At 39.6% G+C, this 19,657-nt stretch overlaps 1 protein-coding gene across 2 annotated transcripts; it reads left to right on the top strand.

The window, feature by feature from the left end:
* The first annotated feature begins 14 nt into the window (after window positions 1–14).
* sh2d3a (SH2 domain containing 3A) lies at window positions 15–19,606 on the top strand. Of its 2 annotated transcripts, XM_061831121.1 has the most exons (17): window positions 15–104; window positions 936–1,053; window positions 4,888–4,946; window positions 5,023–5,180; window positions 12,051–12,090; window positions 12,205–12,321; window positions 12,398–12,541; window positions 13,046–13,335; window positions 13,413–13,498; window positions 14,087–14,206; window positions 14,301–14,461; window positions 15,153–15,326; window positions 15,451–15,728; window positions 15,817–15,988; window positions 16,648–16,759; window positions 17,583–17,768; window positions 18,310–19,606. In XM_061831121.1, exons 1-17 carry the CDS (start codon window positions 15–17, stop codon window positions 18,501–18,503), a joined length of 2,499 nt encoding a protein of 832 aa, XP_061687105.1. In that variant the 3' UTR covers window positions 18,504–19,606. The 2 variants fall into 2 exon arrangements, with proteins under 2 accessions (XP_061687105.1, XP_061687104.1); XM_061831120.1 differs by lacking the exons at window positions 15–104; window positions 936–1,053; window positions 4,888–4,946; window positions 5,023–5,180 and adding an exon at window positions 9,060–9,166.
* Window positions 19,607–19,657: the final 51 nt, after the last annotated feature.

Below are 19,657 nucleotides of genomic sequence, written 5' to 3'. Positions count from 1 at the left end.
TGTGCGGGTCAGACATGAATAATCGCTCCATCGCCTGGTGGCTGAGGCAGATCGGCCTGCCCCAGTACACTAAGACCCTGGAGAGCGAATATTACGGACTAGAGGTATGTCAAAATGTGTTTTAAATGCACCTCAAATCTGGTGTTTTTTCAAATACGTAGCCCCAATCTTTAGAGGAATATTCAGATTGTGTTGCGATAAAAAGTCTTATTTTTCAAGTTAAAAGTTGTATTTTTATTCAAAAAAGCATCAAACCGATACTGCTGTAAAAGGTTGTTTTCTTAAAGATAAAAAGCACAACTATCGAGAATAGTTGTGATTTTTAAAAATTAAAAAATACAATTTGTCTAACTAGTTATTCAAGCTAAACGTAAACTTGCTTTATATTTTTCAGGAAAAAAGTTATATTATAACAAGAATTGTTAATTTGGGGTGAAGAAAATTGTATTTATTAAAGTCTCATTAAAAGTAATGAGAGAATTAAATAAATAATTAATATTAATAATAATTTCTAGTGGGAAAAATTGATATGAGGAAAAAAAGTATTACTTTTACATAACAAAAATCTCATTTTGGTGATAACATTTATTCTTTTTCTCTTTAATAGTTTTACCTTCAAACTGTCCTCATTAAACACAATAATTTCATTTTATAATTTTGGTCATACAAGTTGCATGAGGTAAAATGCTGTGTTTTGAGAGATAAAAATTGGACATTTTTCAGTTTTCTTTCAAGATTAAAAAAGTTGCAGTCTTTCGAGATTCAGAGTCATCTTTTTTAACATTTTTTTTTCTGTATTTTGAAAACGTCAAAAAAGTAATTTATGTGGAAAATGTTTTCATCCATCATACTGTCGGTTGTAATTTTTTGGGGGATTAAAACAATTGTGAAGGTGTCAAAACATTGAGAATAAAGTCATAATGATCTAACTTTAGGGTCTGATGAATGTAAACGACCATGAGCTGAAGGAGGTGGGGATCGAGGACGCCTCGGACAGAGAAACCATCCTGACTGAGCTTCTCAGGCACCGCCAGAATCTGGAACCTCAAGCTGGTAAAGCACTGAAGTTTTTCTTTATACGCGAGTAAAGTTCTATTTTTTTTAATAGTATTTCTTTGAAATAAAATATGTTATTTCTTCAGGTAACAAAAATAACATCCGATTTAATTGTAAAAATTTTAAATATAACAAGAACAAAGGTGTACTTTTTAAGATGAAAATATTTTAGGGTGAAAGTTTAAAGAATAAAGTCAGAATTTTCTCAACAAAGTCTTGTAATAGTATGAGTATATTAAAGTGTTTTTTTTTCCCCAAGGATAGTCATATTTTCTCATGATTTTTGGAAGGAAATGGAAAACTGAGGATAAATTTGTAATTTTTCAAGAAAAAATGTTGCCATCTTTTAAAAAGTGTCAATTTTTTTCAACCATTTCCTGAATTTGAGGGTTTTTTTTCCACACAAAAGTGTTAGTACCACCAGATTAGAGTAAGTTTTCTGGTGTCCTGGTGCAGCAGCAACAACCTGAACCCTAACTTCGAGAAAACAAATGAAATGACCGCGAACTTCAGCGGCACGATGGTTAGCGTTGGCTTCACAGTTCTGAGGACCCGGGTACGAATCCCGGGCCCGCCTGTAAGGAGTTTGCACGTTCTACCCATGCCTGCCTGGGTTTTCTCCAGGCACTCCTATTTCCTCCCACACCCCAAAAACATGGACAAATTGGAGACTCTAAATTACCCCTAGGTGTTATTCTGAGTGCAGCTGTTGTCTGTCTTTATGTGACCTGCGATTGGCTGGCAACCAGTTCAGGGTGTACCACGCCTCCTGCCCGATGATTGTTGGGATAGGCTGCAGCACTGCTGCGACCCTCGTGAGGATAAGCGGTTCAGAATATGGATGGATGGATGTGTTTTACTAAATTTTGTGCTTCAATGTAATGGTTATTGTCCTGTTGCTTCTGGTGCGTGCACTAGGCCACCTGAGGGCTGTACAGTAGAGACACTGAAACAGACAGAAGACTGACTCACAACTGACTCAGTAGGTTGCAGTAATATATATATATATATATATATATATATATATATATATATATATATATATTTTTTTTTTTTACAAAGAATAAAGCAAACATGCCTGTGAGTATTGTCACATTGTCTGTCTACATGTGTTGCTCCACCGTGTGTGTTCAAATATCAGTCAATTAAAGGGTTATACCATCGCGACACCAATGCTATTCACTATCCCGTCAGTGAAATTTCTCATTGTGTATTAGCATTAAGTTAGCTGACATCCAAAGTAATGTAATTGCTTAAAATTCAAAAGGTGTCATTTTTTTCAGATCTCATCTCCATTTACTCCTAAATGTACTTACTGACTATGAAATGTGTGTCTGCTTAAACAAACACAAATTTACTTGTATGAATGAAAGGTGAACTGTACTTTCTTCCCATCGAGTGAAGAAGATTTATGGCTCTTCCAGTCGTTACATGTCGCTGGAACAAAGATACTACTGTGGTATTTGTCGTAAATAATCATTTTCAGACAAATTAAGAGAAATTGGATTATTTCCCACATCACACCTCATGATTTACTGTATTATAAAAATTGTTTATGCAGCCTGCTTAGCTTCCATGTTATGTAAGATTTACACAGCAAATCTGTTCAGATAAAGCAAACAGCAAACCTTGACTCAAGGGATTCCAGAAATACCACCCTGTGGTATTATAACTCAGATTCCCGCACTGTTTTTTTTGCTTTTTTGCTGCGGTGTTGCCGTGACAAGTGTTTACCTCATGGTTATTGTTGCCTTTTATTTATTTCATCTGAAGTGTAAACTGGTATAAAAACAGTGGTAAACGACCACCAAGACTAACATTTAGTTACTTCATGAATTTAACGGTGGATATATGGATTTAAGAAAATCTTTTCAGGGGGTTCAAAGACAGAGGAGGATGAGTTAAACTATCCATCCAACCATTTTCTTCGTCGCTTATCCTCACGAGGGTCACGGGGAGTGCTGGAGCCTATCCCAGCTGTCAACGGGCAGGAGGTAGGGTACACCCTGAACTGATAGCCAGCCAAGGGCACACAGGGCACACAGAGACAGACAACAGTCGCACTCACAATCACACCTAGGGGCAATTTAAAGTGTCCAATTTGTGCATGTTTTCGCGATGTGGGAGGAAATCGGAGTGCCCAGAGGAACCCTACGCAGGCACAGGGAGAACATGCAAACTCTACACAGGCGGGTCTGGGATTGAACCCAGGATCTCAGAACTGTGAGGCCAACGCTTTACCAGCTGAGTCACCGTGCCGCCATGTAGCTAAATATTTCTTTGTTTATTGTTTTTATTTCTTTTCAGAAATCATGGTCTCAGCCAGTAGTTTTCAAACTTTTTTGGGTGCCCTCTGCCCCCCTTGAAATTTTCTTTGACGAGAGGGTCCTAGCACTGAAAATTTGTCAAGCAGGGAGTGGGGGGGCTGTGAGAAAGGAAAATTTTAAAAACGGGGAAGGTGAGAGCACTGAAAAATGTAAATCGGTGGGGGGAATTTGAAAATTGTCAAGCGGTGGGGGTGGGCTGAAACAATCCGCGCCTCCGCAGCCCGTCATAATGCCACGCATCCCTGTTTGCAAACCACTGGATTAAAGTAAACGTTTTCTCAAACAATAGACTTTATATTACAAGAATAAATTGTGAGTCTTTTCCAATAAGAAAAAAAAATCTTGTTTTATCTAGATAGTCATGTTGTTTCATGTAAAAAGAAAAAAAATTCAGTTGTGAGAAAATTGTTTTAGATTAAATCCTAATTAATTAAACATTTAAAGGCTATGTTTCACAAATAGAATTAAAAAAAATTCCTACATAAAAAGTTACAAAAATTAAAAAGAATAAACTACTGTGTTCTAGAATAACCTTTAATTTTTTTTACCATCACAATAATAAACATTAACAGTACAGTATTATATTTTAATGTGGGGAAGTCAGAAAATTACAAAAATACATTTGTAAGTTTTCAAAATAAAATTTTGCAAAATAAAAAAGCAGCATTTTATTTTGGGAATATTTTTACTCGGGGTCAGCAAATACTTTTAATACTCTATTATCTGAGCTGCTTATCCTCACAAGAGTCGCGGGAGTGCTGGAGCCTATCCCAACTATCTATAGGCAGGAGGCGAGGTACACCGTGCACTCGCTGTTTCCAAGCCAAACAAATTTTATTACTTCAAGATTAAGATATTCATTTTTGGTAAAACGAAGTTGTAAGTATGAGATGTTGAAAGGATATGTTTTGAGAATAGTACAGTAGAATTTTTGCAATTTTTTTCTCAATAAAGGGAGTTTTGCCTATGCAAAAAAAAAAAAAAGTCTAAAAATGACAATGTAATCATTATTTCTAGAAAAAGTTGTATTTTTTCCAGATCATTTCAATCATCACATTAATAAAGCCATGTTTTAGGATAATTAATTAATATTTTTCAGATGGGGGTGTAAAAAAAATATATTGTTTTTTTTTCCAAGTTAAAGTTTTGCAATCCTTCAAGAATAGTATTTTATTTTTAAGAGTATTTTTCCTTAAAGATCAGTTCTTCCCCCACAGAAAAGTAAGTATTACAAGGCATGATATCTTTTGTCGAATAAAGTTGTACATTTTCATAACCTTTTTATGTATCATTTATTGAAATAAATGATGTTTTTTTTTTTTTTTTTTTTTTTTAAAAAAGTCACATTTTTCTTGATAAAATGTCAATCTTGGGAGGGTGGTCATGCTTTTAGAAAAAAAAAGGACAATTTTTTTATTTTTTTTGTGCAGAAATAAACTCTTAGATGGTGCATATCTAATCGTCTTGGCGAAGCAAAAGATGTTGAAATTTCTCGTCCTCTCAGGTGTGCAATTGGAGCGCAGGGTAAGCAGGAAGTACTCACTGGGATCGTCCATGGATTTGGTGAGCGCATGGACAAACGCAAGTTCAATATTTCCTGGAGGCACAATAATAGAAGGATAATTACAACCTGGTGCAGGTGAAGCCGAGCAAGGATTTGTTCCGTCAGAGTGTCCTGCCCCGCCTCCACCGAGCGGACAAAAAGCAGCGCCTCTCCTCGTCCTGCTCCCAGCTGCGACCCCTGGACGAGGACCAGGCTTTCGGCACGCTGGACAGCTGTCGGGAGAGCAAGCGCAGGTAAATGCACAAAGGGAGACTCTGTCACAGAAGGATCCTGGAAAACTAGAAGTGAGCAGAACCCAGCAACTTCAGATTTTGGAACAACTGTTGTGTTACAAAAGTTTGTAACATTTTGTAACAATTGTTTTTCTTCTCAAGCTAGCTCTGTTTACATTTATACATAGCTTGAGAAGAAAAACAATTTGAACATTTTATTTTTTTCAACATAGTGTTTTAATTTAATTTTCTTTTTTTGAGAATGAAGTTAGATTGTTTTTTGTTTGAAAAATACTATTATTTTTATTTTATAGCTCAAAGGTTTAATATTAGGAAAATAAAGTCAGGGTTTTCTGGTTAAAAAGTGAGATTACAAGAATAAAATTGTATTTTTAAGATAAAAATAACTCGGGTGGGGAAAAAAAGTCAGTTTCATGAGAATGAATACATTTTAAAAAGTAAAAGAAAGTTTATAAGAAGAGTCACTTTTTTGTAATTGTAATACTAAGGGATTCAAATCCCCCCCCCCCAAAAAAATTGTTTTAAAATTGGGTCAAAAAAAGTCATACTATGACATTATTATAGATAAAATGTCAGAATAGCGGACAACAAGAATAAAAGTAAGTTTCTTTCAGCTTGTCCCTTTCGGGGTCGCCACAGCGTGTCATCTCAGAATAAAGTTGTATATTTCAAAATAAAAATATTGAAAAAGGCTGCTGTAAAGTTATATATTTTAATAAAACGTGAAAAGAAAATATCAACATAATTTATTTTTTGACAGTCATTGCAAGAAGAAAAGTTGGCTTTTTAAAGATAAAAGTTCATATTATTAGTATAAGGTTTTATTGCAATTTAAAAGTATGAATTTTTTTTTATCTAAGAAGTATTGTCAAAATAAACTTAGATTCTATTTTGGATAAAGGTTTATATTGCTGGCATTTAAAATTTTAAAAATACATAGATACATATATACATACATACACATGCACACATACAGAGACAGACAGTTTTTGTGGATATTATCGCAATAAAATCCTTTTAAAATTTGGGGGGAGGAGTTGTAATACTATGAGAATTTCATCAGATTTTTTTCAATAAGTTGTAATACTACAATAATAACTATTTAAAAAAAAAAATCAAAATTGTAAACTCACGAGTCTGGTATTTTTTTCTGGTGTATGTGCGTATTTGAAATACATCTAACTCCCTCATTTTTGTGCTAATGATTAACAGCTCTCTTGTAAAATGAAAGGTTGTGAAGTAAGTCAAGTCAGACCGCGTAGCGATCACCCCAAGCGGTGAGATGAAGGCCTTTTTGTTTACATAAAATAGAGAAAACAGAAAATGTTGTAGTGTGCAATCTTAATAGGGTTAAATTCCAAACATTGACCATTGTAACAGTCTTCACTTGTCCAGATAAAGTAATGAGTTGTTTTGGCAAGGTGTTTTCAGCTAAAATCTGTCAAGTATTTTCACCTACAGAAATTAGAAAATACCTGTCTCGCTGATTCAGTCCCTGCCCAGTCCTATACACGGTCAAGATGTCTACAGCTAAACGCAGCAGTATGGAAGTAGATTACTGCCATCAGGATTTGAATTTGAAATGTAAAGTGATCACATTTTCAATAGTTGCTATATTTCGCAGTCTTAAATTCACCGTCTGTGGCACCAGACAGAACAGCCAGCCAATTGCAGTTAAGTTTTCCTGGTCACGTGACATCACATACTAAGAAAGTGTAACTGGATTGGCTGGGTCTTCGGTTCTGACCTGAAGTCACCCTGCCTGATGGCACAGACGGTGAATTTTAGAGAGCGAATTGTAGCCAGTTGAATTGTTAAAATTGAAAAGTTACACTGAAATACAAGTATTGAAAATGTGATCACTTTAGATTTCAAATTCAAATCCTAGTGGCATTAATCTACTTCCATATTCACAGCCCCAATTGGTTTAAACCAGGTTTCATGGAAGGTTTAGTTTTAAAATGTTTTCAAGCCAGCATTAGTCCCTCAAAGTAGGTTTCAAGCAACAGTTTTAGTTTTCAAGTTAGTGTTTCTTCCCTGGGTTAGACTTTTGCATTTAGTGTTTAAAATTATTGTTTCAAGCCAGGTTTGGGGTTTAACACATTTACATTTAGATTGGGGTTTAACATTTAACAAGGGTTAAAATTTCAAATTAGGCTTTCAAAGTTAGCGTACAGTTTCCAACCAACTATTTGATTTCAGAGATTATGGGTGGTTCTAACTAGGGTTTCAAACTGGGTTAAAGTGTCAAAGTAGGTTTTCAAGACAAATGTTCAGGTGTCATGTCAGGTTTGCAGTTTCAAGGTAAATTCCGGATAAGGGTATCAAGGCAGGGTTCAGGTTTCAAGAGAAGGTTTCAATGTGAAGCTTTAGGTTTTAAAGTAGGATGAAGGCAAGTATTAGGGTTCATGGTAAATTGAGGGTTTCAAAGTATGGTTTCAAGCTATGGTTACAGTTTCATAATAGGGGTTCTGAGCAGGGTTGACATTTCAAAAAAGGATTTCTATGCAGGGTCAAGTTAGGGTTTCTGTCACTAAGCAAAGCAAATTTATTTGTATAGCGCTTTTCATACACAAGGTAACGCAATGTGCTTTACATGATTAGAGGCATTTGAAAGCAAAGAGATACAACATTTAAAACAGCATAAAAACAATAAAAATGACAACATATTAAAAAAAAACGCATACAGTGCAAGTAATGTGATCAAAAAGTGGATATATTCTAAAAAGCATGAGAAAAAAAGAGTTTTCAACCTGGATTTCAAAACATTCCCACTTGGGGCTGACCTCACCTCAGTTGGCAATTTATTCCATTTGTGTGCAGCATAATAGCTAAATGCTGCTTCACCATGTTTGCTTTGGACTCTGCGCTCCACTATTTGACCTGAGTCGGTCAATCTCAGAGCTCTTCGGGGTTTGTCTTCCGTAAGCATTTCTTTCATGTATTCAAGGACCTAAAACATTAAGTGATTTATAGCCCAGTAGCAGAACTTTAAAATCTATTCTAAAGCTGACTGGAAGCCACTGCAAGGACTTTAGGATTGGAGTTACATGCTCTGACCGCTTTGTTTTGGTCACTAGGGTTTGCGGTTTCAAAGTAGCTTCCAACACAAGGTTAAGGTTTCAAAGTAGGGTTTGGGATTCAAGTTTGAGAAGTTACTAGCCAGTTTTACGATTTGTCAGTATTTGAAAAACTATATATATATATATATTTTTTTAAAGGCAACACTCACTTTTTTTAGCTAGCATATGCTAGCACCTACATTCTTTTAAGCTGTCAAATGCTAGCACCTAAACTTTTTAGCTAGCAAATGCTAGCAACTCCCTCAACATCACCTCACAGTATATAGTAGTATCTCTCCAGTCATATCTTTAAAAAATGTTTTAAAAAAACCCGAGGCAGTCAAATTCGAGCCCATCTTTTGAGTAAAATGTAGCAAACTCCTGAGTTTACTGCATTGTAATTGGCCCAAATACCATCCCGAATATTACGGCGTCCCAGGTGTTCACGACTTTTAAACTAGTGCCCAGAGGAATAATCTTACACGTGAACGAGATGGTCAAACTAGAGGTTTAACAATGTTTTCCCTCATGTAAAAGTGAGCCATGCTCGTGTATAAAGTGGAGGATTATAGACGCCAGGCGGCGGCCTCACTTGATGACAGGTGAAGAGCCGGCTCGACTTGTATCGGTATCCGAGGAATGCGTCCAGATAGTGGCGTTGGGCCACCGCTGCCCGGGGCGGGGAAGAGGGAGCGCCCGGGACGGGAAGGCTTGTGGGAACAGGCAGGGAAGGAGGTGGCGAAATGTGGGGAGGAAAAAAAAAAAAAAAAAAGAGGGCGGTGAGCTGGGAGGGACCGGGTCGAAGGTTCGTCTCCCCCCCCACTGCCAGCAGCTTGCCTCTCTTAGTGTACGTTTCGGACCACAGACCGCTAACATGCGCGAGACGAGCGAGCAGCGAACGGAACGCCATTGACTGGTTGACAGGTAGGGACTGATATGATCAAACACGCATGCGTGACGTTTGTTACGCCATGTCAAGCGTTCACCCAAAACTGTATTTACTTTTTTCTTTAAGAACCAGGAAGTATACCGCGCCCCAGCTTGTCCTCCGTTATTGTATTTGTTCACCCTAACTGGTGCTCCACATTTCTAAGAAACGCAACAAACTTCGCACCTTTTGGCATTTCTTGAAAAGTATAATGGGCCAACCAGATAGTTGTTGCTAGGCAGACTTTCTCCGAGCACATGCAAATGTTACAGGTGTGCTGGACCAACGCCCCTAAGACAGGATGTTACTCATATAAAACAATGCCATACACTTTTTTTTTAAAAAATCTAGTTACTTTTACTTTATATTGAACTTTTAATGACTGCAGTGGCACAGTTGCTGCAAATCTCAGCAACAACAGTCCAACAGTCAAACTCCTGACCCTTTGAAGTATTAAGTAATTGTGATATTTGCTTTGGACTTTTGATTTATTATTTACTTTGATTGACAGCAACCAGTAGTGTAGTTGAAGGTCCTGGGTGCCTGTGGGGATGGCATCTATTTCCCAGTGTCCCCTACACCAATCCAGTATTGACGCTTGAGTGTTGTCCACAATTTACAATAGGGCTAAAACTATCAATCGAGTACCTTGAAAAATTCGATTAGAAAAAATGCTCTCACCAAATCTCTCCAGCTAAGTTTTGCAGAATTGCTACAGTTGCACAAACCACTCAGTGTAAAAATAGAATGCATAAAAGATAGAGCTTGCGCAAAGTTTGTGATAATGTCAAACATGAAAAAAGAACATAAAACGTAACAGCTCATCTGGGATCTCTTATATGACGTAAACATCATGAGTAAATTTAATATATCCTACTTCCATGAGCTCCATTCTGCTCAGTCTTATTGTAGTGCCACCAGCGTACTTTCAATCACTTTATTGAACAAAAGAAACATCTAATAACCGCATTCATACGCTAACTTCTATAGCCAGCCAGCCGGTGTCCTGAGACAAAAAGTCACCTACATTGCTTTCATTAACACACGTTACTTTAAAGCCCTACACAGAGGCCCTGTAGCTCAGTGGTTAGAGCACTGGTTTGGTAAGCCAGGGGTTGTGGGTTCGTATCCCACTGTGGCCTCCACTCCCTGAGAAGGGTTGCGCCAGGAAGGGCATCCGGTGTAAAAAAAGAAAAAAAATTGTGCCAAACATATGTGCGTTCATCTGAGATGACACGTTGTGGCGAACCCGAAAGGGAGAAGCTGAAAGAAGCTTACTTACTTACTTTAAAGCCCCACACACTCAAAGTCACAGATACCACGATATATAGAACAGGAAGATGGCAAATTCAGGTGGACAAAAATTATACCTGCACTTTACTGGGTTGTTGTTGTTGTTGTTAAATAATGCAAAATCACTTTTTAATCTGATTACTTGATCAATAGGAGTCACTGATGGTTTAGTAGTACACACGCCTGCCATTGGTGTGGGCAGCATGGGGTCAATTCCCGCTCAGTGATGGTATTGATATCTGCCCTGCGACTGACTGGCGACCAGTTCAGGGTGTAATCCGCCTTTTGCCTGAAACTAGCTGGGATAGGCTACAGCTTTCCCGCAAACGTTGAGAGGATAAGCGGCTTGGCTAATGGTATGACATGACTTAATCAATTAATGGGATGATTGGTAGAATAGTCAGTTGTAAGAATAGTCAATAGGATTAGTCCTACTTTACAATCAAAGTAAAGTAAAATGAAACTACTCACACTTTGTAATATTTCTCTACTTTTTACTTTGGACTTACTTTTGACAGTTTATGGAACTTTTAATGAAAGCAATAAATACGGTCGGTAAGGTTGGTAGTACCCACGCGTGCGGCAAATATGTGGCCATCTCGTTGTTACCTCCCCAGAATTCGTCATGCGATGATATAAACAAGTTAACCACAAATAAAATACAGTTAAATCTATTCGCCTTTTAAAGACACTAAGACAACATAAAGGAGGAAGGAACAGGAATGATACAGATGTAGCGCGAGCTTCTCTTGTCATTTCCAGCTACATGCTACTCACATTAGCATCCAATGTTATCTGTGGTTGAGCATCTGATGTTAGCATCTGATGTTAGCATCTGATGTTAGCATCTGTTGTTAGCATCTGACATTAGCATCTGCTTAGGAAAATGTGTTTTGTGTGTATCAATGCATTTGGTTTAGGGTTATTATCTATCTATTTACTTATTACAATAGATATCCTCTTGTATTCTATCAATGTGGTATTGATTTCCAGCAGCATTTCCTGTCAGGATCTGCTCCAAATCTGGCAGTGAAACAAATACCGTAGTTGAACAAAAATGACATTGTTGTTGTGTTGAAAGTGAAAATAGAGGCCTTAAATTATAATCTTTTTAATCGTGGTTTTACAAGTCGATAGCGGCGGCGTACAGGCGCACCCAATAAAACATTGGCATTATGGTGTCATGTGAGCCAGTACCATAAAACCTCCAAAATCCAAGGTCATGGTGGCGCTGAGCTTGGCCCCGGAGCGTTCGCTTGACGCATGAGGCGGCAATGGGAGGAAGGAAGGACGGGAAAAGGGAGGCTATTCAAAGCCTGTTTGTCTCTGGAAAACAAGCGTTATGGTAACGGCTGATGTCCTCCAACGTCTCGTGTGTGTGTTTGGGAAGAAAATATGGGAGTGTCACATGGATATTGACTTTGACGCGCCACTATGAGCTGAATGAGAAATCAGGTAGGTAGCTTTAAAAGCAACAAGTTATGTTTTTTTTTTCATCACTGAGTTAGCTACAGTAGCTAGTTACAAAAACTGCAAAAACAGAAAACAACAATTTTTCAAATCACTGGTCAATTCTGTGTTTTCCAGCAAAAGGAGGAGCGTCGCCGTATACTTGAGCCATCTGAAGGTAAACATTGACGCGTGTGTGCTAGCTATTTGACACGTGGTGACATTATTGGATGGTGATATGCTTCGGATTTGACTGACGGTGATGGCCTATGTATTTGAAACACGCTGAAAGGTTTTTGGAGGTCGTAAAGAGATGGACTCACTGAAGAAGGAGCTTGAAGAAGAGCTGAAGCTCAGCACTGAAGACCCCAGGAGCCACGCCTGGTACCACGGACCCCTCACCAGAGAGGTACGACAATTTACACGGAAGTTATGCAAATATGATATCAATGGGAAACTACATGTGACTAACGTCGTGCCTTCAGGCTGCTGAGGCTCTCTTCGAGAGGGACGGAGACTTCCTGGTGCGTGACTCCAGCTCGTCCCCGGGCGACTACGTCCTCAGCTGCTACTGGAGGAACGAGCCCATGCACTTTAAGATCATACGGGTGGTCCTGAGACCCAAAAAGGTGCCTTGTCTTTTAATTTCCTCTCAATTCCTTACATATGTACCCCCTGGTTAAAGCAAGATAATATAATAAATATATAATAATATATTTAATATTCTTACACAGTGCAATAACCTATCAGTGGTTTTCAAACTTATTACAATTTAAATTTAAAATAAATAAAAAATGTTTTAAATAAATTTAAATTTACTGACATTTATTTAGATCTCAAAGTACAATCATAATGACCAACATTAAAAGCCTTTCATCAAATTCTCAATAAAAGGAGATTGATACACATATGGAAATCAATTTATTATTCTAAAGTGGTGTAACATTAATACTGATCTTGAATATAGAAAAATAAAAATATTATTTAAGTGATTCAATTATAAAAGCATTGCGTATAAAAGTTAAATTTTGCTGTGCTGTGTATTTGACTACTATTGATACACGGCTGATGCGTTGTCATGGCGAATGTCCAAATTGCTGGGGAAAAAATATGTGTGCGTGCGTGTTTGACAGGGCTACTCCCGGGAGTTGTTCCAGTTCGAGGAGGACCGCTTCGACAACGTTCCCGCTCTGATCCGTTTCTATGTGGGCGGGCGACGGCCCATCTCTCAGGCCTCGGGCGCCATCGTCTTCCACCCGCTGACCAGGACGCTGCCTCTGCGCGTCATCGCCGAGCGACAGCAGCCCGACTGTAAGAGCGGCGCAGGAAGATCGGCGGAGGGGAAGTCCCGTCAGGAACGCAGCAAGCGGCTCAGCTTCAGCAGCACCCACGGAGATGCCCTGCACATTAACCCTCTGCTCAGGTTGGCCGGGAGCGTTGGCTTGATCAGTACCAAATGCAAAGCCCACTTCTTGATAAAGCTCACTTCCGATGTGGCAGGAGCGGGAGTCACCCCGGCAACTTGGAGAACCTCGGGTGCAGGCCTTCGCTCCAGTCGGCCCAATCGGATAGCAACCTGAGGCCTGGTACCTGTCACATGATCACACATACTGTCCATGGGCAAAAAGTATATCTATATCTACAGGAAGTCTTACTTGTTTGAGTCATGCGTTGCCTTCAAGGACATTCTGAAACCACAATTTTCCTTTACAGCCAGACATGTTTGATCTAAGTTTTTTAAGACAGAGACCAGTACAAGTGTTGACTCTTGAGTACTCACAGATGCCAAGTACCGATACCAATAGTACTTTTGAAAACTGAACTTTCAAGTAACACAGCAACAGATAAATGAATGAAGATATTTCTTTCTTTCGACACACACGATGATTCGTTCCCGTGTCAAAACTGCCACAGTGCAGTTCAAACTACAGACAAGGAGGACTTACTCAATATTGGAATTTTTTGCTGTCAGTATCTGCCCAATACCAACATCTAGTATCAGTACTCACTCATCTTTCTTCACAGCTAACCAATTTGTTTCAAATACTCTTGAATGGGAATATTTACATTATTCTATATATTTATATTATCTAGGCGTTGCCTTAAGTAACAGTCTGAAATTAAATTTTTCCTCAGACAAAGCAAGTGTGATTGTTTAAATGTTCCTTGTCCAGGCGCTCCTCAGAACGTCAAACCGGAGGACGTCGTCCCACCTCCCATCTCTCCAGTGTTCCGCACAGGGAGTGAGCCCCTTCTCAGCCCCAAACCGGAACAAACGCGTCCCTGCCATCCGGGTAATGTACGCTCACAATGGCAGTCCAAAGTGATCGAATCTTTCCATTGGCTCACATTATATTGTTTACCTAATGTTTTCTTCACTCACCGTAGGTGGGGGTGTTACGCTGCGTGGGTCCGATGGGCAGCTGCACTCCCGAGCGCCCCCCAAGCCACTTAGAATATCTGCAGTGTTCCCCAAAGCGCACCGACCCACTGCGCCGTCGGACCAGGAGGACGACCCGTCTGCTTTCTATGACGAGCTGGTCGTTCAGGTCTGCCCCTTTTGTGCAAAAACCCTGGAAAATGCACTTTCAAATAGGCCTGTGACATTAAATCATCGTTTCCCATTAAAATGGATTGAAATGCCCTTAATTCGTCCTTTGAACAAAAATTGTAAAAATTCCAGGTCAACTTTATAACCCCATTATCTATTAGTACTTTTCTATCAGAAAATTTGAAAAGTTGTGGGAAAACCTCATCACCACGATCTCCTGCATCTTCCTCTCTCACAGCCACTGTCCTCATGTCTTCCCTCACAACATCCGTCAACCTTTTCTTTGGTCTTCCTCTCACTTGTTTGCCTGGCAGATCCACCCTCAGGACCGTTCTGCCAATATACTCACTGTCTCGCCTCTGGTCATGTCCAAACCATCGAAGTCTGCGCTCTCGAACTTTGTCTCCAAAACATCTCTCTTTGGCTGTCCCTCTAATGAGCTCATTTCTAATCCTATCTAACCTGCTCACTCCTAGAGAGAACCTCAACATCCTCATTTCTGCTTCCTGTTGTCTCTTGAGTGCCACCGTCTCAAAGTGGCAGGAAAAAAGTACCTTTCACGCAGAAAGGTTCAAAAATGCTAAGTTGACTGTGTTCTTTCCCCATTCTGAATATTCTGCCTTTTACAGACAATTCAAAAGTATCTTTTTCTGTCTTTGAGTCTTCACATGCGTCCTTCGTGTGTTCAGGTTCCTCAGTCCCGGCGCAAAGGCCACGTGGATCGACTCCGAGCAGAGGAAAAGTGGCAGAGTCGGGCGCGGATCACCGAAACCTCATTTGGGTTCCTGGATGCCGACAACAAGAGCGAGGTGGCGTCCCGCCTGCCGGAACTTCCCGAAAAGGAACACTTTGAACGTCCGCAGGTTCCGACTCACACAACATGTCGTTTTTTAAATTTGACTGCTGCTTTACGGTCTAAATCTTCTTTGACAGAATTTGCTAGATATTGACATCAGATTTACACCCCTCCCATCCCCTCGGTCACAGATTGAGTGGAACTCGTGCTTCCAGTTGGACCGGTTCGAGTCGCTGCTGTTGCCGGACAACAACCGTCCGCTGGAGCCGAGCGTCCTGCTGGCGCTGAAGGAGCTTTTCAATCGCTCGGACCCCAACCTTACCGCGCTGCACATGCTCAGCGTGGACTGCCAGGTGGCGCGCATCGTGGGCGTGACGGCCGAGCAGAGGAGAATGATGGGGGTGGGCTCGGGGCTGGAGCTCATCACGCTGCCGCACGGCCGACAATTGCGCCAAGACCTGCTCGAGAGGTACAGAGTGCTCCGGTTAAGAATCCATATCCCCGGCCTTGCCTGTGCGTGGAGTTTGCATGTTCACGTCCCCCGGCACCTCCCGCAGGCACCATCTCATCGCGTTGGGCGTGGCTGTGGACATCCTGGGCTGCACGGGCACGGTGAGCCAGCGGGCCACGGTTCTGCACAAGTTCATCCTACTGGCGCAGGCCCTAAAGGAGCACGCCTGCGACCTCTACGCCTTCTCCGCCGTCATGAAGGCGCTGGAAATGCCTCAGGTGGGCCGCAACTGCCGAATTTGTCATCGTGATGTGTTGGGAATCACTCCCCAACAACTATAACAACCCCCCCCCCTTGAATTCGCTGCTTTAACGTCACAAATAATTCTAATTGTGACATCAAAATACTTTATAAAATAAATCCAAATCTTATCTAATCCTATTTATCTTTGTACATTATTTTAAAGTAAAACTAGGAGTGTATTTCATGTAATTTTTATCAATCATTAATTTAAGTAATACGTTTTGTGAAAAATACTTTATCCTCATAATACTGAGACTTTTTATGAAAAAAAGTCTGACTTTGTTCTGCTAGTAATATAATAGATTTGTGTTCAAGGAATACTTTTCTCCTGAAAAAAATATGATTTTATTCTAATAAAATTACAAATCAGTTTCTTTAAATACGTTTATTTTTGTAGGAGTATAGTTTAAATTTCATTTCAACAAATACATTTTACACACAATTTTGCCTTTATTCTTAAAAATGTGACTTTTTTTTCTATTGATTTGACAAAATTTTTACCAGAAAGAAACCAAATTTTGGTAAAAAAAAAAATGGAAATTTATTCTCATAATTCCCTCCCTCCAACTTATGACAATTTTCGTAAGCAAAATTTTATTGCAAAAACGACTTTATTCTTGTGTGGGTGTGGCAGGTGATGCGACTGGAGATGACCTGGCGCTCGCTGAGGAGGAATCACACGGAGAGCGCCGTCCTCTTCGAGAAGACGCTCAAGCCCTTCATGAACTCGCTCAATGAGAGCAACGGTAAGACTCACGTGAAGCCAAAGAAAAAGCCGAGGCCCAACCAGGGCGGGGGCGGGCCGGGCCAGGCAAATGTTTGTGCTCAAGGGGCCACATTTTGCTTTTTAAAAACAATTGATGGACCTTGAGGTAAAAACAAACACACAAAAAAAGTGACACATGTATGTCAATTTTGTATACATGTATGTTTATTTTGCTGATATTTTTACAATAATGTACATATATTAAAATTTTACATTCATTGTATTTGTATAATATTTTATAATTGTTTTAACATTACTGTTTTACAATACAAAATACTTTTCACTTTTTGAAAGTGTTTATTTTACTGATATTTTTCTTTTATTAAAATGTAACTAAATACATAAAAACCTTGTTACTGTATATACCAAAAATTATTAAAAAAAAATTAATTTGTATATTTCTCCATTGTGGGATTAATAGAAGTTATGGTATGATAAACAAACAAATGAAAAGTAACTAATAAACTAACCTATTTTTTCTAAAATTTTGGAAAAAGACATAACTAACTGCATATGTAAAATAGTTTATTTGACTATTACATTAAATTAACATTTTTTAATGGATTAATTGAAAATGTTAAACATAAAAATAATCAAACATATTTATTTACAGTAAATACATCTACAAACTATTTAAAAATATGTTAAATGTATTTTTAAACATTTTTAAACAGTGTTTTTAAGTGTTTATTTCCATCCTAATATCCATCCATCCACCCTATTTTCTCCTCATATTTACGATGAATGAACGCCTCAATGCTTTCAGGCCTTATACACAATTTTGTGCTTTCATGCGTGTCAAGAGTGCGTTTTGGGAGGGGCGGTGGCCGTGCCCCACCTGGTGCCCGCGCTGCAGCTGCTGGAGGGCGAGGACGGCGTGGAGGACAGCGAGCGAGGCTGCCAGATGCTCTATGACGTCCTGCAGGCGGCGCGCCGCCACGCCGCTCACGCACGCGACTACCGGCGGCACGCCAGCGCTCTCCTTAAGGGTACGCAACGCGCCCGTCACAGACGACAAAATCGCAATCGCTTTTCGACTCACGGCCGTCTCGCCGCTTAAAATGCTTTAAGAATTTGAATAAAAAAGACTCCAACTTTATGACTGTAATATTAGATTTTTTTAATGTTAAAAAAAAAAATCACATTTCCTTTTTGTATTATGAAATTTTATGTAAAAAAAATAACTTTCTTCTCCTAATTTTACAACAATTACATAAAAATGTACCTTTTATCTTGAAAAATATTAATTTTAAATTAAATACATTAAATTTTTGTAATTTTTTACATTTTATTCCCCCAAAAGTAATCTACTGTAGTAATGTTACACCTTCATTAAAAAGGTTTTTATTACCATATGTTTTTATTATAAAAAAGACTTTATGCTCGCAATGTTATGATGTTATCTTTCTCATGATAATGTTGTTGTTTTTAAATGTAATTAAAGGACTGAGCACATCTCTCTCTCTCTCTCTCTCTCTCTCTCTCTCTCTCTGTCTCTCTCTCTCTCGCTCTTTCTCTCTCTCTCTCTAGGCGACTGGACGCCCATTCCCGAATTGCTGGAGGCCTTCCGGACCGAGTTTGCCCTGCGACTTTTCTGGGGCCAGTCAGGGGCGGAGGCGGACAAGAAGGAGCGCCACGACAAGTTTGACAAAATTCTCTGCGTGCTCTCGGACAAACTGGAACCGGTCGAGATCAGACCCGAAGCGACCCGGCCTCTCAGCTGAGAGCGCGGAAAAGGCTTTCCCGGTGAAAATGTGATTCCGGTCAGGATGGAGAAAGAAGTCTTTGTCAAAGTTAAATCAAACGCAACCAGTGGACCTTTCATGCTTGAAGTGGACCGCAAACATCACTTCAATTTGCTTTTGTGAGGAAAAGGTTATTTCAAGTCAGGACGGGCGAGACAGAACTTTCGTCTGTACCAACTTCTGCGTTATTGTGAGATGAGACAAATATACCATAACAGACAACGCTCTGTCAAATATTAAATTATGTGGATGCAATAGGAGCCTCGCTGGTTTGGAGTTAGCATGTTTTACCCCGTGCCTGCGCGTTTTGTTTTTTTTCCAGATAATTTCAATTTCTTCCCACATTCCAAAAATGTGCTCGGTAGGTCAAATTACGCTTTTAAATTCCCTGTGGCTGTGAATGGTTGTTTGTTTCTATGTGCCCTACGATTGGCTGACGACCAGTTCAGGGTGCACAACCCCCTGGCTCCCACTCACAGAAAGCTGAGGTACGTCCCAGTGCACCTTTGACCCTAGTGAGGATAAGCGGTGAATGAGTGAATGTGAATAATGTACAACGAGTGGACCCTTCAGGCATTGCAGTTGCACAAATGTGATTTTGATTGGTTTGTCAAAATTAAATTCTACATATGAGTGGATTTCAGTCTTGTCGGACCGGACCCCCAAACTTCTCCCATAAGACTGATGAAAATGTGAATTCAAGCATCCACACAACAAGTCACCCTTTCAGTCTTTAAGTGTACCACAGCCCGTCTAAGCAGTTGTACAAAGTGGACCGCAGTCTTTTGGGATGAAAATGAGATTTAAAGCGACGGAAGAGAACTCCTTCTCTCGGTTAAATTGCAGATGCGAGAGGACCCCTGAAGTCTCCGAGAACTGCAGCCCGTCAAGGCAGCTGTGTGAACACCTCCCAGGATTCCAAAGACTTTGTGAGAAATGTCAATTCGGACATTACGGACGTCATTGTGAAATTGTACAAGCGGACCCTTTGTTTTGAATTTGATCACAGCCTATCTAGGCAGATCGTTTTTTAAAAAAATTATTATGGGTAAATGTTGGCATACACAGTTGATGCTGCCACACTACAAAATGTCCCCCACACCCCCACTTGTATAAATAATATCACTGAGAAA

The sequence above is a fragment of the Syngnathoides biaculeatus genome, chromosome 9 (genome assembly GCF_019802595.1).
Source record: "Syngnathoides biaculeatus isolate LvHL_M chromosome 9, ASM1980259v1, whole genome shotgun sequence".
Lineage (NCBI taxonomy): Eukaryota > Metazoa > Chordata > Actinopteri > Syngnathiformes > Syngnathidae > Syngnathoides > Syngnathoides biaculeatus.
The sequence above is the reverse complement of the archived record's forward strand: the minus strand, read 5'-3'. Positions and strand labels throughout refer to the sequence as shown.

Bases quoted from the DNA above. Each gene is read 5' to 3' on its own strand.
- sh2d3a (XM_061831121.1), top strand. From the start codon at position 15: ATGAATAATCGCTCCATCGCCTGGTGGCTGAGGCAGATCGGCCTGCCC. The intron at 4,947-5,022 runs GTGAGCGCATGG...AACCTGGTGCAG, and splicing joins TGGGATCGTCCATGGATTTG to GTGAAGCCGAGCAAGGATTT. The intron at 15,989-16,647 runs GTGGGCCGCAAC...TGGGTGTGGCAG, and splicing joins AGGCGCTGGAAATGCCTCAG to GTGATGCGACTGGAGATGAC.